At 33.4% G+C, this 14,548-nt stretch overlaps 2 protein-coding genes across 3 annotated transcripts; both read left to right on the top strand.

Annotated features, from left to right (window-relative positions):
- The first annotated feature begins 349 nt into the window (after positions 1-349).
- Positions 350-2,356, top strand: LOC140806314 (uncharacterized protein At4g28440-like). Of its 2 annotated transcripts, none has more exons than XM_073162903.1 (3): positions 350-501; positions 1,334-1,567; positions 2,011-2,355. In XM_073162903.1, exons 2-3 carry the CDS (start codon positions 1,345-1,347, stop codon positions 2,199-2,201), a joined length of 414 nt encoding a protein of 137 aa, XP_073019004.1. In that variant the 5' UTR covers positions 350-501; positions 1,334-1,344; the 3' UTR covers positions 2,202-2,355. The 2 variants fall into 2 exon arrangements, with proteins under 2 accessions (XP_073019004.1, XP_073019005.1); XM_073162904.1 differs by having other exon boundaries at positions 411-561; positions 2,011-2,356.
- Positions 2,357-4,477: 2,121 nt separating this feature from the next.
- LOC140806313 (uncharacterized) lies at positions 4,478-10,241 on the top strand. The gene is made up of 6 exons (XM_073162901.1): positions 4,478-4,744; positions 8,299-8,589; positions 8,741-8,847; positions 8,961-9,093; positions 9,208-9,402; positions 9,614-10,241. The coding sequence occupies exons 2-6, from the start codon at positions 8,317-8,319 to the stop codon at positions 9,899-9,901; spliced, it is 996 nt and encodes a 331-aa protein (XP_073019002.1). The 5' UTR covers positions 4,478-4,744; positions 8,299-8,316; the 3' UTR covers positions 9,902-10,241.
- Positions 10,242-14,548: the final 4,307 nt, after the last annotated feature.

Genomic DNA, 14,548 nt, shown 5'->3' with positions numbered 1-14,548 from the left:
GAAACACTAGCAATCTACAATGTTCTATGTTGATAAAAAAAATTGAGTTTTGACAAAATAATTGTCTCAGCTGATCTCTATTCAAATGTACTATGTCTCACTAAGTTTGGTCTCACTATCACAGCTTGTCGTGTATTTATTCAGAAACAGTTCAAAATTGAACATGTTATGTGACAAGTAAATACTCCTTGATCGAGACCAATTTTGATATTTTTAATGTAATTCTTAATTTTATCCATAACAATGTAAACCTCCTTTTGAAGATTAATAAATTTTATGGAGTATTGCATTAAAAATAAAATTAAATTATTGTCGCGTATAATTTATTCGTTACTAATCCATTTTACTAGTAAGATAAGATGAGATGAGACAAAATCAACGGTTTATTAGCAAATGAATCGTCATTTAAGCGTATTCGAAGGTCGCCTTCATAGACTCGCGGAGGCGAATAAATTCTGCAAATCGAGAAATTCTATTTGTTGATTCCCATTCCTTCAACTGGTAATCTAATCTATCGATTATCAGAACACCTGTTCAATTTGTTGCTTCAATTTCGACCAAGTGTAATCTGCTTTCTATCGTATGTGGATTTTGTTTGTTTTCTTTGTTTTCACTGTAGTTTTTAGGCGTGGTTTAGATTCGTAGCTTGAAAATACCTAGTTTTGAACTGATTCTCAGTCTGATGTTTTTCCTAGCGAGTGATGTGACTTCGTTTCTTCTTCGACGATTGTGATTAATTTGACGATAATACTAGAAAATGTGGGGGCCTGGTATTTAAGTTTTTTGATCGAGATGGTATTGGCTTCCTGTTTGAGCTTTAAATTGCTTATTCATGCGTTGTTTCTACGATTCGTTTGCAAAATCGTGGTTTCTCTGCGTTTTCATTGCACACAATTTGTTCATAGCACGAATATGTAGGTTGATCCGCGGGAATCTTCCAGCTAGTGTTTCGTGCTGAATAGCGGTTGCATGTCTTGGGGATTGTGTCTTTTTGTTGAGATACTATATGGGGTTGGCCCAAGTTCTCTTGCCCACCATTTCCCATTATGGTGCTTGTGGGTTGTGGCTTCCTAAAAGACATGTGCATTTAATAATATAATATGAGAACTTTTCCCACAATCTCTTGTCTGATATCTAGTTTCAACTATTTCTCCACTGTTAGGCCCAGAGAGAGTTTAAAAGATGTGGTGGAAGAGTCTCCTTAACTAACTAGTCACTCTATTTCTCCGCTGTAGGCCTAGTGACATTAGCATTTTTGAGTAAATGTTTGTACATTTGTTCTATTCAATTCTTCCTAAAAATTGACCTTTTGTGATATTTTTACATGTGGTAGGTTTGATTCAAATGGCTGAAACAAAATCAGCTTTGAGGAAGCCAGTTTTCTCCAAGGTGGATCAGCTTCGGCCTGGCACAAACGGACACAATCTTGTAGTAAAAGTTGTCAGTTCCAATACTGTCATGCAAAAGGGCAAGCCAGACAAGCCTCAAGTTGGTCCAGTGCGAATAGCCGAATGTCTGGTGGGAGATGAAACTGGAGTGATTGTGTTTACGGCTAGAAATGATCAAGGTAGATTGCTATATTTTTGTTTCATTGATGTATTGACCATTTTATAATGCATTCCTTTTCTGGAGATATATCTACAATGATGCTGATTTGATACAAAAAAAATAGCTTGAACACTTGTTTTAGAGTTATTATAAAGTCATGTCTCTTTTTTTTCAATATATATTAATTCTGATACCTGAAAATTATGATTGCTGATGCACCCAGACCAAATGAAATGATAAAATGTCAATAATCTGTAGCTTTCTACACTGTTTATGTGATTGGGGATGGGGATGAATATCAATACTAATCCAGAGTAGGGTGGGTTAGTTATTTTTAGTGTCGTGCATTTTAAAGCTCATTGTTGGAAAGTCCTCTCTCACCAACTCTAGCGCCTCAAAGCCAAATGGTTGTTCCCTTTTATACAAGATTTAGATTATCCTTCTGACACTTGTTATGTGCAGTGAAACTAATGAAGCCAGATGCTACGGTAATTCTACGAAATGCGAAAATTGACATGTTTAAAGGATCAATGAGGCTGGCTGTGGATAAATGGGGACGTTTAGAAATGGCTGAACCGGCAAGCTTCACTGTTAAGGAGGATAACAATCTCTCCCTAGTTGAATATGAATTGGTCAATGTTACCGAGGAGTGACTCTCGAGCTCTCACTTCTGCTTTCATGGAAATAAATCTCATGCAAGAGACAGAAAATGGGTTTTATGTTAGAAGATTCTCGATGCGATCATTTTGTTGTTTTGAAGTCCTACGCAAGTCGGTGATGAGTATAAATATGATGGCTTTAATATCTTATCTTAAATTATAAATGCGCACGATATGTTGATAATATTTTGTCTCTTTGTTATATATAATGGCCAAGTGGATTTTAATTTAACTAAAATATCGACACAACTGAGATTTGAACTAAAAACTAAATAGATCTTGATATCTCGTTTTTACCTCCAAGTCAAAAGATTTCTGGCTCTCTCTTAGTGCTGCTAGCTCCTATTAGAAAAAGATGACCGTCTTTCATTTCATATAATGTTAGAAATGTAAATTTATAGTCGATCTACTTATTCAATAATCCAAAATTGAGACGTCATAGATAATATTGGAATATGGTATGTGGATAAAAAAAATAGAGAATTTAGAAAATAAGTGTGGGTTAGCTTAATTAATAGGTAGATAGGTTGGGCATTGCATCACGAGGATCATGTCTAAGCCAACAAGAAATGATTGTGAAGGAGACATCACGCAAGTTCTTTTGTAGATTCAATTTACTTGCACCTGCCTGGCCTCGTTTGTGTCTCCTCCATGTGGCATGCTCCAATATGCTTCGGTTCTTGGGATGCGATAATAAACGATATGTAATATTAAAATAATAAATAGAAAGATACATACAATATAAAAACATCTCAAAATATTGTAGAATTTGAGTCAAATATTAGATATAAAAATATGTTGGAAAAAATCAAACATCTTAACCTTGACATTAAGTTGCCTTGTTATTTTGAGTAGGTCTTTTGTGAGACAGTCTCACGAATCTTTATCTGTGAGACGGATCAACCCTAACGATATTCACAATAAAAATTAATATTTTTAGCATAAAAAGTAATATCTTTTCGTGGATGATCCAAATAAGACATCAGCCTCACAAAATAAGACCCGTAAAACCGTCTCACACAAATTTTTGCATATTATTTTATCGTTTGGTTGTGTTTTGGGAGGAGAATGAATAGAAAACTATCAATTTTAAGGTTTTGAAATTTGAAATCAAAAACTTTTTTCTCAGGTTGTAATTATTTGGCAATAGCAACATTAGTGCTCAACGATCCCTCCACTCTACCGGCCCCTATTGATGGAATAATTATTGGATAAGTTTCACATTGGTCCCCGACTTTCAAACTAACATTCAAAATTATCCCTCTTTTTTCTGATTTCTTCATTTTAATCCCATAATCACCTTTCAATTTAATTTAGTTTCATCCTAGTATAACCAAAATAACTAAACATAAATACTGATAAATAAAAAAATAAAAAAAATTAGTATTTACATGAATCTACCAATAAAAACATATAAAATGGAGTGTTGCTAGAAAATTTGTAGTTTATCAAAGGTTATAATTTATATTATGCTTCCTGAATCATTATTATTCTTCATCATTTATTATTATTATTTAATATAAAATTTAAATATACCAAAATATATTAATTATTTAATATAAAATTTAAACATTCACAACTTTTTTTAATTATGTTTTTACCATGAGGAATTTCAAGATTGCCCTCAAATAAACATCGAAAACAATTAAAAATTAGAGGAGTGTAATTTAATTAATGGAAAAGGTTGGGGATTCTTTTGAGTTCCCCCTAATTAATGCAGTCCGTAAACAGTCTAATAAAAAAAAGAAACAAAATCCAATCAACTTATGCTTTGTTGAAGTGTCTACTTCAAAATTTGAATGTCGAATCGTTATTTTAAGCTTTATATATGTTTAAATTTTAAAAAAACTTGATGTTAATATATTATTTTGATTATAAAAATTGCAAACGTTATGCTTAAATTTTTTTTAGAAACATATATAATAAAAATACCGCGTTTAGGTAAAAAAATTACGACTGAAAATATCAATTTCTTAAATATAACAAAATTTAAAAAAACCCATAAATACAAAATTATATTTTCGAAAGTATTAAATATAATTTTATGTCAACTACTCATAGCTGAATCAATATTTTAGATTTAAGACAATGTTTTACTTTCAGAATAAATTCTTTCTAACCAAAAAAACAATTTTTATAGATATTAATAAAATATATTTTCCATATACAGATTGTAATCCAATCCAATTTTTAAATAGCTAACAGATATGTTTGCTGTTTGGAGGAGCAAATGGCAGGGGCAATTTAGGAATTTACTTCCTTCCCGGGGTTCACATGTAAATACCCGACACGAGGCTGCCGGCCTAGGTTCGGGCAGCAAAACACGCAGTCTATATTTACTGCCCCCCTCGCCGGTTACAGAAATTTCCCCTGATTGCTCCTGCATTCCCCATTTCTTATATATAAAAAAAATCAGACAAATCCAATCCAATCCAATCCATTCCCCAGTAGCGCATTGTTATGTGCTCCGTTCATCAATAATTTCATTTGTTTCGCAGGTGCTGCTTTCGCCAATCATTCCTCTTCGTGTTCGCGTGGTGAGTATTCTTCTATTTTCTACAGTTTGTATTAATTTTAGTTGAGTTTTAGGTCATCTTGCTTTGAATCTGATTGTAGGGAAGAATTTTACTTGATTTGAATCTTTGTGTGGTGAATGAGCGAGATCTTAGTGCATTTATACTCGACTGAGTTGATATCTATGTTTATTTCTTTCATTATTTGTTTTGCATTCATTCTGCCTCGTTCGATTTTATTTTAGAGCTAGATCTCTCTACCGGTAGGGTGCAGCTGAAATATATTTGTCAATGCAAGCAATTTTTTATGATCGAAGATGCTGTATTTTTTTTTTTTTGGTTGGATTTTTTCCAGTTTACTCATGTAATGTGATCTCTTGTGATGTGATGGCTAATATTGAACAAGTTGATGAGTTTGGTGGCTTCTGGAGAGCACCGACCAGAGGCGTAGCCAGAATTTCAAAATATGGGGGGCTAGAAAATAAAAAAATTAACTAGAAACCAATACAATATTTTCCACATGAAATAAAAATTAAGTACAAACCACGATTTTCGCAATATAATCATCAAATCTGGATAAATATTTTCAAAAGTTCAAATCTTAATCATATAATAGAGTACGCATAACAAAAAAAAAAATACGACTTACGCCAAAAGAGGGTAAGTTTGAGTTTTTTGGTTTTCAATATAGATCTTGAACTTGACGGAAGAGGATCATTTGAAGTTTTTGATAACTGCTCATTGTCTTTTTGGATGAAATAATCAGTAATGCTTCTTTTTTACATTTTGATTCATCTATAAATAAAAAACCTATAAACGTCATTTTATTTCACCTAAAAGAATACTCTTCATTTAAATTAAAAGATTGAAAAAAAAAACAATTTTGTCTATCTTTTGAGTAATCAAACATCAAAAACACTAAACTGATAATTCATGGTGATAAGATTTCATAAAAGAATACAATTAATTTATTGCAAGTTTTTAATTTTGAACCTAGAATAGACCAAACTCATATGCAAAAACACTAGAAACTACAAGAATCTTGGGAAAAACATAAACCAATCAACCACAAATAATCTAAACTCGAAACCTAGCAAGAATCAAGAAGAATTATGCTTAAAAAAGATTAATTAAATTATTAGAAAGATACTTGACAAGTAACAAGAATTTAAAAGTGACGGGTAAAAAGAGTATAAGAAAGAAGGAGAAAATTGGGGGAAAAAAAGAACAAGGGGTTGTGAGAGAGTTTTTTTACTCCAAGGAGATACCTGACAAGGATCGAAGGAGGTTGATAATTGGAGAGGAATTTCAATTTTCACGCCGAAACTGTGAAAAGAGTTTTTTTACTTTTTTTTTTCCTTATTTTGTAATATATAGGCTTATGGCTATATATATATATATATATATATATATATATATATATATGTATATATATATATATATATATGTATAACCAAAATCTTGGCTGGGCTTGAGCCCATCCCAGCTCTTAATGTAGATACGCCTCTGGCACCGACTGAGGATTTAGGTTTTGTTGGAGAGTTTCCTGCAGAGGCGTATCTACATTAAGAGCTGGGATGGGCTCAAGCCCAGCCAAGATTTTGGTTATACATATATATATATATATATACATATATATATATATATATATATATATATATAGCCATAAGCCTATATATTACAAAATAAGGAAAAAAAAAAAGTAAAAAAACTCTTTTCACAGTTTCGGCGTGAAAATTGAAATTCCTCTCCAATTATCAACCTCCTTCGATCCTTGTCAGGTATCTCCTTGGAGTAAAAAAACTCTCTCACAACCCCTTGTTCTTTTTTTCCCCCAATTTTCTCCTTCTTTCTTATACTCTTTTTACCCGTCACTTTTAAATTCTTGTTACTTGTCAAGTATCTTTCTAATAATTTAATTAATCTTTTTTAAGCATAATTCTTCTTGATTCTTGCTAGGTTTCGAGTTTAGATTATTTGTGGTTGATTGGTTTATGTTTTTCCCAAGATTCTTGTAGTTTCTAGTGTTTTTGCATATGAGTTTGGTCTATTCTAGGTTCAAAATTAAAAACTTGCAATAAATTAATTGTATTCTTTTATGAAATCTTATCACCATGAATTATCAGTTTAGTGTTTTTGATGTTTGATTACTCAAAAGATAGACAAAATTGTTTTTTTTTTCAATCTTTTAATTTAAATGAAGAGTATTCTTTTAGGTGAAATAAAATGACGTTTATAGGTTTTTTATTTATAGATGAATCAAAATGTAAAAAAGAAGCATTACTGATTATTTCATCTAAAAAGACAATGAGCAGTTATCAAAAACTTCAAATGATCCTCTTCCGTCAAGTTCAAGATCTATATTGAAAACCAAAAAACTCAAACTTACCCTCTTTTGGCGTAAGTCGTATTTTTTTTTTGTTATGCGTACTCTATTATATGATTAAGATTTGAACTTTTGAAAATATTTATCCAGATTTGATGATTATATTGCGAAAATCGTGGTTTGTACTTAATTTTTATTTCATGTGGAAAATATTGTATTGGTTTCTAGTTAATTTTTTTATTTTCTAGCCCCCCATATTTTGAAATTCTGGCTACGCCCCTGGTTTCCTGCAAAACATCATTCGGTTATGTGTATGTACGTCCGCTTCTGCATTCTGAGGTAGTCTTAGAATAGAGGTGAACATTAGTTATTTGTTAAACTTGTCCGTTAGAATTTCATTACTGAAATGTACTTCTCACAGTTAGAATGATAGTCTGAATACATGTGTTATTTGGAAACATGTTTCATATCCCATATGCACTTAGGTCTGATTTGATTGTTAATATCATTTACAAAATGGTGAGTCTAGACATTTTATGCAACGCTTTTTTGCTGTGAGTACATCTAGGTTAAGGACTGGATGCTATATTTTTTAATTGCTTGAAGTTGAGGTTTTTTCCCAGACGACAGATTTGGGTGTTGTGGGTTGTATAGTTACTAGATTAATAAACTAGATTATGCTAGCGCTGACTCGATCACATAAATGATTAAAGAGATGGTCTTGGATTGTTGAGGAATGCAGGTAAATTTAAATTCCTTTGTTTTGGAAAGATTTATTCAACTGTTTCGGCATGGTGTGTTCTACGTGGCCTCATCATCATTGGCTCCTTTGTTAGACTAAAAAAATTTGAAAATTTTGAAATATAGCAAGTGAGTTAAATTGATTTGTTGCCAGAAAATAAGTGCAAGTAGGAAAGTGCTCTACTGGTAAGTTGATTGATTGATGTATTCATATCTGGTTTGCATATTGCTAATCAATTGCCTTTAAGTGTACTTCTCTTTTGTCCATTAATCAGTTGATATTTTTTATGTTATCCATCCACTGGATCTCTAGAACAGTTAAAATTTATATAATAAAATGGCAGAAACGATTTTCCTTTGAATTTTTGTATAATTATTTTTGTTCAACGCTAAATGGGTTTCATTTTGTTTTTTTAATTGGTTGCTCTTGTCATATCAGCATTGAGTTAATCTTTAGTGTTTTTTTCAGTTAGTTATCACTAATGCACTATGATTTAATTTTTGTTTATAGGTGTCAATAATATCCAAAATGTCCGGCATGGCTCTCAAAGATGTCAATAAAATACCTGAATCTGAGAGGATTAATGAAAGCTCCAGCAATGGAAACTTTATCAAACCTCACTTTGAACTTGCAGAAGAAAATGTTGAAAATAGGCAAAACAAGAAGACGGCTTCCTTGGTTGACACTCCCACTAAGAGAGATGGATCTGAAAATTCTGGAGAAGGGGTGGCAAATTCTGAAGTAGAGTACATTGAATCTGAGAATTTGGAGGATGTGGTAGATGTAGAAAACTGTCTAAAGGTATTTTTGATGTAATCCTATACATGTTTATCAACATTTCCCAAGATTCTTGATGTGAATGTGAGTGTGTAATCACGCGCTCATGCTTTTTCCCTTGTAAATTGCTCCTAAAAATTTATATATTTATGCATTCTTACATTCTGGCGTTTAGACACTCTTAGTGGGACTAGGTTCCAAAGACTGGGTTTCGGTGTGTGATGCACTCAACAATGTTCGTAGATTGTCTATATTTCACAAGGAGGATATTACTGGCATACTGTAAGTATCAATCAGTAAATACTTGTTTTTATCGGAAAATAGAATTGATATTATACTTTTTGGATGCCTTTCCTGAATTTCCTGTCTCATGACTCGTTGATTTAATTCATCAGGAATGATGTGATTTCCTTCATAGTGAAATCCCTAAAGAACCCGAGAAGCGCTGTTTGTAAAACTGCAATTATGACTTCTGCTGATATCTTTAAAGCATATAATGACAACATGATTGATTCACTGGATCCACTGGTAAATTGTTTTTATTCAAAACTCTGATGCTGCATACTTCCTTTTTATGGGCTTTTCCATTTTCCAAAGTAACTCACTTCCTTTCTGTAACTGCAATGCTATTACCCTTGTTAGCTTGTACAACTTCTCCTCAAATCTTCACAAGACAAGAGGTTCGTGTGCGAGGCAGCTGAAAGCGCTTTAATAACCATGACAAACTGGGTTTCCCCTCTTGTATTGTTGCCCAAGCTGCAAACTCATATTAAGAACAGGAATCCTCGAATTCGAGCAAAGGCTTCTTTGTGCATTTCTCGAAGTGTTCCACGTCTGGTAAGCACTCTTAGACGAGTTTGATGCTCTCCCACCTCCCATTTGTGCTTTGGTTTCACCTGATAATATGAAGCTGTGTACTTCCTAACATGTCTCTATCTGGAAGTTGAGATTACTTCAATGTCATTTGACGGAACTGGTTTTTCTGTTTATGACTTAAAGTTTCTTTTCCATCTAATAATATTAGTTCAATTTTCATTTTCCTTCCCAGGGAGTTGATGGAATTGAAGCATTTGGCATCGACAAACTGATCCAAATAGGTGCATCCCAGCTCAGTGACCAGCTTCCCGAGTCCAGAGATGCTGCTCGTGCATTGCTGTTGGAGTTGCAATCTGCATATGAAAAATCTCATCTCCTGGAACCAACTGCTACTGTATCTGAGGAACCCTCTACGGTTTCTTGGGAACATTTCTGCCAGTCGAATCTTTCTCCATTGAGTGCGCAGGCTGTCCTTCGTGTGACCAATATCCCTCGGGAGGGATTCATTTCAAGTTCATAGCACAAACATGGTTTTTACATACAACGAGTAATATTCTTCATTTGATATTCATATGTTGGAAATTTTCTTGTATATACGATGAAACTTTTGGATGTTTGGCATGGCGTTTGAAGCAGATTATAGATCCTACCTTAGATTGAGTAACCAATAGGTTCGGTAATCTGAAATTATCGTTCTTATAAACTGAAGAATCTGTTCTAGTATGTTACAAAACTTGGTCGTATATGGGTACGTAAATCGAATGAAATAGATCCAAGGATCCAGAATTTTTTCCGATTTGCGGGGCTATAATTTTCTTGAAACACTTGTGATGATTGATGTTGGAAATTTTATGCCACAATTAGTTGCAACCGATTGTGTATTCAACTAAAAGTAAACAAGAAATTGGAATGACTGCTATTTTTGGACATCGGAGGTTTATTTCATCTTTAGCATGATTGTAGTATATGTTCATCTTATGTGAGTTGTATTCTTTGATTTATATTTAGATATAGATATCATATAATTGGAAGTAATATCTCTATGTAATATAAAGACACTAATAGAAAAATATCTCGATTAATTTAGAGCCAATGGTAGATTTTTTTTTTTTTTCAATACAACGAAGTATAAGATTTTATATCTGAAGTGTTTGTGAGAATGTGATTTGAACTCTCAAGACCTCGTAGGTTTTGGGTCACAAAGTCTTGGAGCCTCACCATTGTCACTAGAACAAGAAATCTACACAGTAATAAAAGTTCAATATGTGAATTTGAAGGAGTTTACACAATGTGTTTTCTTAAAATTGCATTATATTTAATAGAAAATCTCTTTTTTCTTTTTACTCGGTCCACCAGTTTGTTTAAACCTACAGACCAAATTGATTTGTCACTAATACCATTATATCAATCACATCATTGAAATAGTCTTACTCCTTTAAAAAATTTTCACATTCGGTGCATGGGAGCCATATTAGCACGAAACAGGAAGAAAAAGATAATATAAAAAGTTCGTATAAAATTTATAATACAAAAATTTGTGTAAGACGGTCTCACAGATCGTATTTGTGAGACAAATATCTTATTTGGGGCATCCATGAAAAAATATTATTTTTTATGCTAAGAGTATTACTTTTTATTGTGAATATGAGTATGGTTGATCAGTCTCACAGATTAAGATCCATGAAACGATCTCACACGAGACTCACTCAATTCATAATCTATAGCACCTTTCCTTTATTCGTTCCTTTCCCACCCACTCCACGTACCACAAACCCCACTTAAACCTTGCATTATTATCAATTAAATTAACACAAATGGCCTCATCGCTTTAGCAGCTTCTACTCTTTCTCTTCGAAATTTTCCTAAAAGATACCTTTTCCTACATCACCCCAAATTCCACCAAATGAAACCAACACTTCTTTCACTCCCTCTAAATAGTGTCCATCTCCCTCTTCTTGACCACGAAAAAATAACTAAATGTTAAGCTGGCAATGCCTAACCATGTCTTAGGCATCGCAACTCATGTGATCGTGATGGCAATAATCATTTCGGTGATTTTTCTATTCGTGGGAATCGGGCTTTTGATTTTGATCCGTGTTTGTATAGTCGGGAGGATGCTTAGAAGAGGTGAGCCTAACATGGTGGAGAGGGGGGGATTCGGAAGTACGAGTATGTCACAAGAAGACATCGAAAAGTTACCATGTTTCGATTTCAAGGAGAAGGAAAAGGGGAGCAGCCCTTTGGGAGATTGCGTAGTTTGCTTGGAGAACTTTCGGGTGGGGGAAAAGTGCAGGCTTTTGCCTTCGTGTAATCATAGTTTTCATGCAGAGTGTGTGGATTTGTGGCTTTTGAGAACTTCCGTCTGTCCAATTTGCAGGGCTTGTGCTGATGTTGTTAACAGTACTGAATCGATGTTTGGTGAAGAGACTAACAGTGAAGTTGAATCGAGAGATGTTCAAACAGCAGAAAATGGTCATGGAACTGAGGTTTCCATTCAGATTTCAGATCAAAGATTGGAGATTGTTGATTTTAGGGAAAATAGAGGAATTGGTAATGTAAGTGAGACAGTGGTTGAGACCATAGAGAGCCAAGAAAATGTATAAAGATCGTATTTGGTTTGGATCAAAGCATGTCATTTGAAAAATGATCTTGAAATGACTTCAATATTAACAAGAATTAGAAATCTGTTCTAATTTCAAATAACTTAAATTTGAAGTATTATGAATTCAAGATGTTAACTTACAATCAGGGAAGGAGTGTTTTAATGAGTGTTCTAAAAACTGTTGTTTAAGACCACCTGGGCGGCGTCTAGCCCCGATTTTTAGATCCATTTAGACGGCCGTCTAATGTAGCATATTTTTTTTTTTTTATATTTTAGAAAATATTATTTGACATATTTTTCGACCCATTTGTATAAGATAAAGATGATGATATGTCAACAATTTTGAGTAAGAATTCGATACTGAGAAATTATTGGAGAAATATAGAGCTAATTAAGAAAAAACAGACATTTTACTTCTTTTTTTTCTCTTTAATGTAAAATAATTTAAACTTTAAATTGCATTTTTCTTGTGTGTTGTGGCATCACCACGGTCACTTTTTCCGAACCTATTCTTTACAATATCAAGGGTCTTGCTCCTATATAGGGGTGTCAATCGGGTGGGTTGGGTCGGGTTGTGGGTCAACCCGCGAATTTTTTTTTTTTTTTTCAGCCCGAACCCAACCCGAACCCGAAGCAACCCAAAACCCCCCAACCCGAACACGAACCCGTCTAACCCAACTCAACCCGTCTAAACCGATTTTTTTTTTTTTAAAAAAAAAATTAATGAAAAAAAAATCGAAAAAATAAAAAATAATAATAAATATAGAAAAAAATATAATCGTTTAGCTGCCTATATAGCGACGGTTTTAATAAAACCGTCGCTGTATAGCGACGGTTTTTATTTAAACCGTCGCACATGAAACCGTCGCCGATTTATATGAGCGACGGTTTTAGTAAACCGTCGCTAATAGTTTAGGGTTTAGGGTATTAGCGACGGTTTTAGCAAACAGTCGCTAATAGTTTAGGGTTTAGGGTTCGGGATTTTAGCAAACTGTCTATAAATTGTCGCGTTTAGAGTCGTTTTTAACATTTGCACTTAGTCATCATGAGTGTTTATTAAATTGATATATCCGTTATCCTTACAATCAAAAAATATGTCAGAACAAACCATATTTAGACGAAATTACAAACAATTTGTGGTTCATAATAAAAAGTACAAAATTGTTGATGTCAATCGAAAAAAGAGTCTTGAATACTACGAACCATTTGTATTTTCTACGCAAGTTGTGTATTTGACTTATCCAACAACAAAGAGAGCAGAATCAGATTGGATGCATGTGAGTACTCTACGTAGGCGAGCTTATGTCACTGATGTTGAGCCAAATACTGAGCATAATCAAATTGATGCGAACGATGCATTTCAAAATCATGGGAGCTATACGTTCACACACATCAACATGCAGATGGATCTTTCGTTGACACGCGATCCCGCCTCCTCCACGTAAGTTTATTAAATTTCGTTATTTTCATCAACGTTACATTAAAAAAATTCAATTTGATTCATTTTAAATCAACATCACAGGAGGAGATGGAGCGTTACATGGCTGATTCATTTTGTATGAAACACTTGTATTATTATTTACAGATTAATAATATGATTACATTTCTCAAATTTTGTTAATTTTTTTTGGATTATACAGCACAATATATTTGTATTTCAGATTTAAATAATTATAACATTTTAAAAAAAAATATTTGCGACAGTTTTTGTTGAAACCGTCGCAAAATTAGCGACATTTTATACAAACCGTCGCTAAGTAGCGACAGGTATTAATAAAAACGTCGCCGATCTTGATCGGCGACGGTTTTGTTAATACCCGTCGCTATTAGCGACGGTTGTAGTCAAAATCCGTCGCTATTATACTCTGGGTCTAGAAAATAGTTATATAAATTGTAAAATTTTTTTTAAAAAAAAACATGATGGGTTGGGTGAGTCGGGTGGGTCGGGTCATTGGGTGACCTGATATTTTTTTCAGGTCAACCCGGGGCAACCCGAACCCACCCGAGAAATTTTTTTTTTTCGGGTTTGCATTCAGGTCGACCCGTTTCGACCCGAACCCGAAAACCCCCAACCCAAACCCGATATTTTTCGTATCATCCCGTGTCGGGTTAGTGTGTCGGGTTCATTTTTGACACCCCTACTCCTATAAGCTTGGAGTAGGGAAGATGTAGCCTTGTGATTTAGTATATAATTTTGAATGTCATTTAGACACGGGTTTGTGATACCCACACCTACTAGTTATAATAAATTTATTCATCAAAATTAGGAATAAAATAATTCTTTTGAAAGTGTAAATTATATGAAATCTTTGTTGATGCACGTACATTTTGTCATGCATGTTTTCATGTCTTATCCCAAAATAAGTGTCGGAAGAGTAATTGTTACACTATCCGATCAAGTTGTTGTAATAAAAAAAGGAAGGGATATTTCTGCAAGGTTTTTTAAAGAGTGAAAATTACAGAATTCGTCATATTGGCATGTTTTTTTTCAAGTCGTCAAACTTAGTTTTAGTCAAATAAATTGAATTTTATTTTCGCTTTTAGTCCTTTTTTCAGCATCGGCAA

Source organism: Primulina eburnea, chromosome 11, assembly GCF_022965805.1.
Source record: "Primulina eburnea isolate SZY01 chromosome 11, ASM2296580v1, whole genome shotgun sequence".
Classification (NCBI taxonomy): domain Eukaryota; kingdom Viridiplantae; phylum Streptophyta; class Magnoliopsida; order Lamiales; family Gesneriaceae; genus Primulina; species Primulina eburnea.
This window is presented reverse-complemented; position numbering and strand designations above follow the sequence as displayed.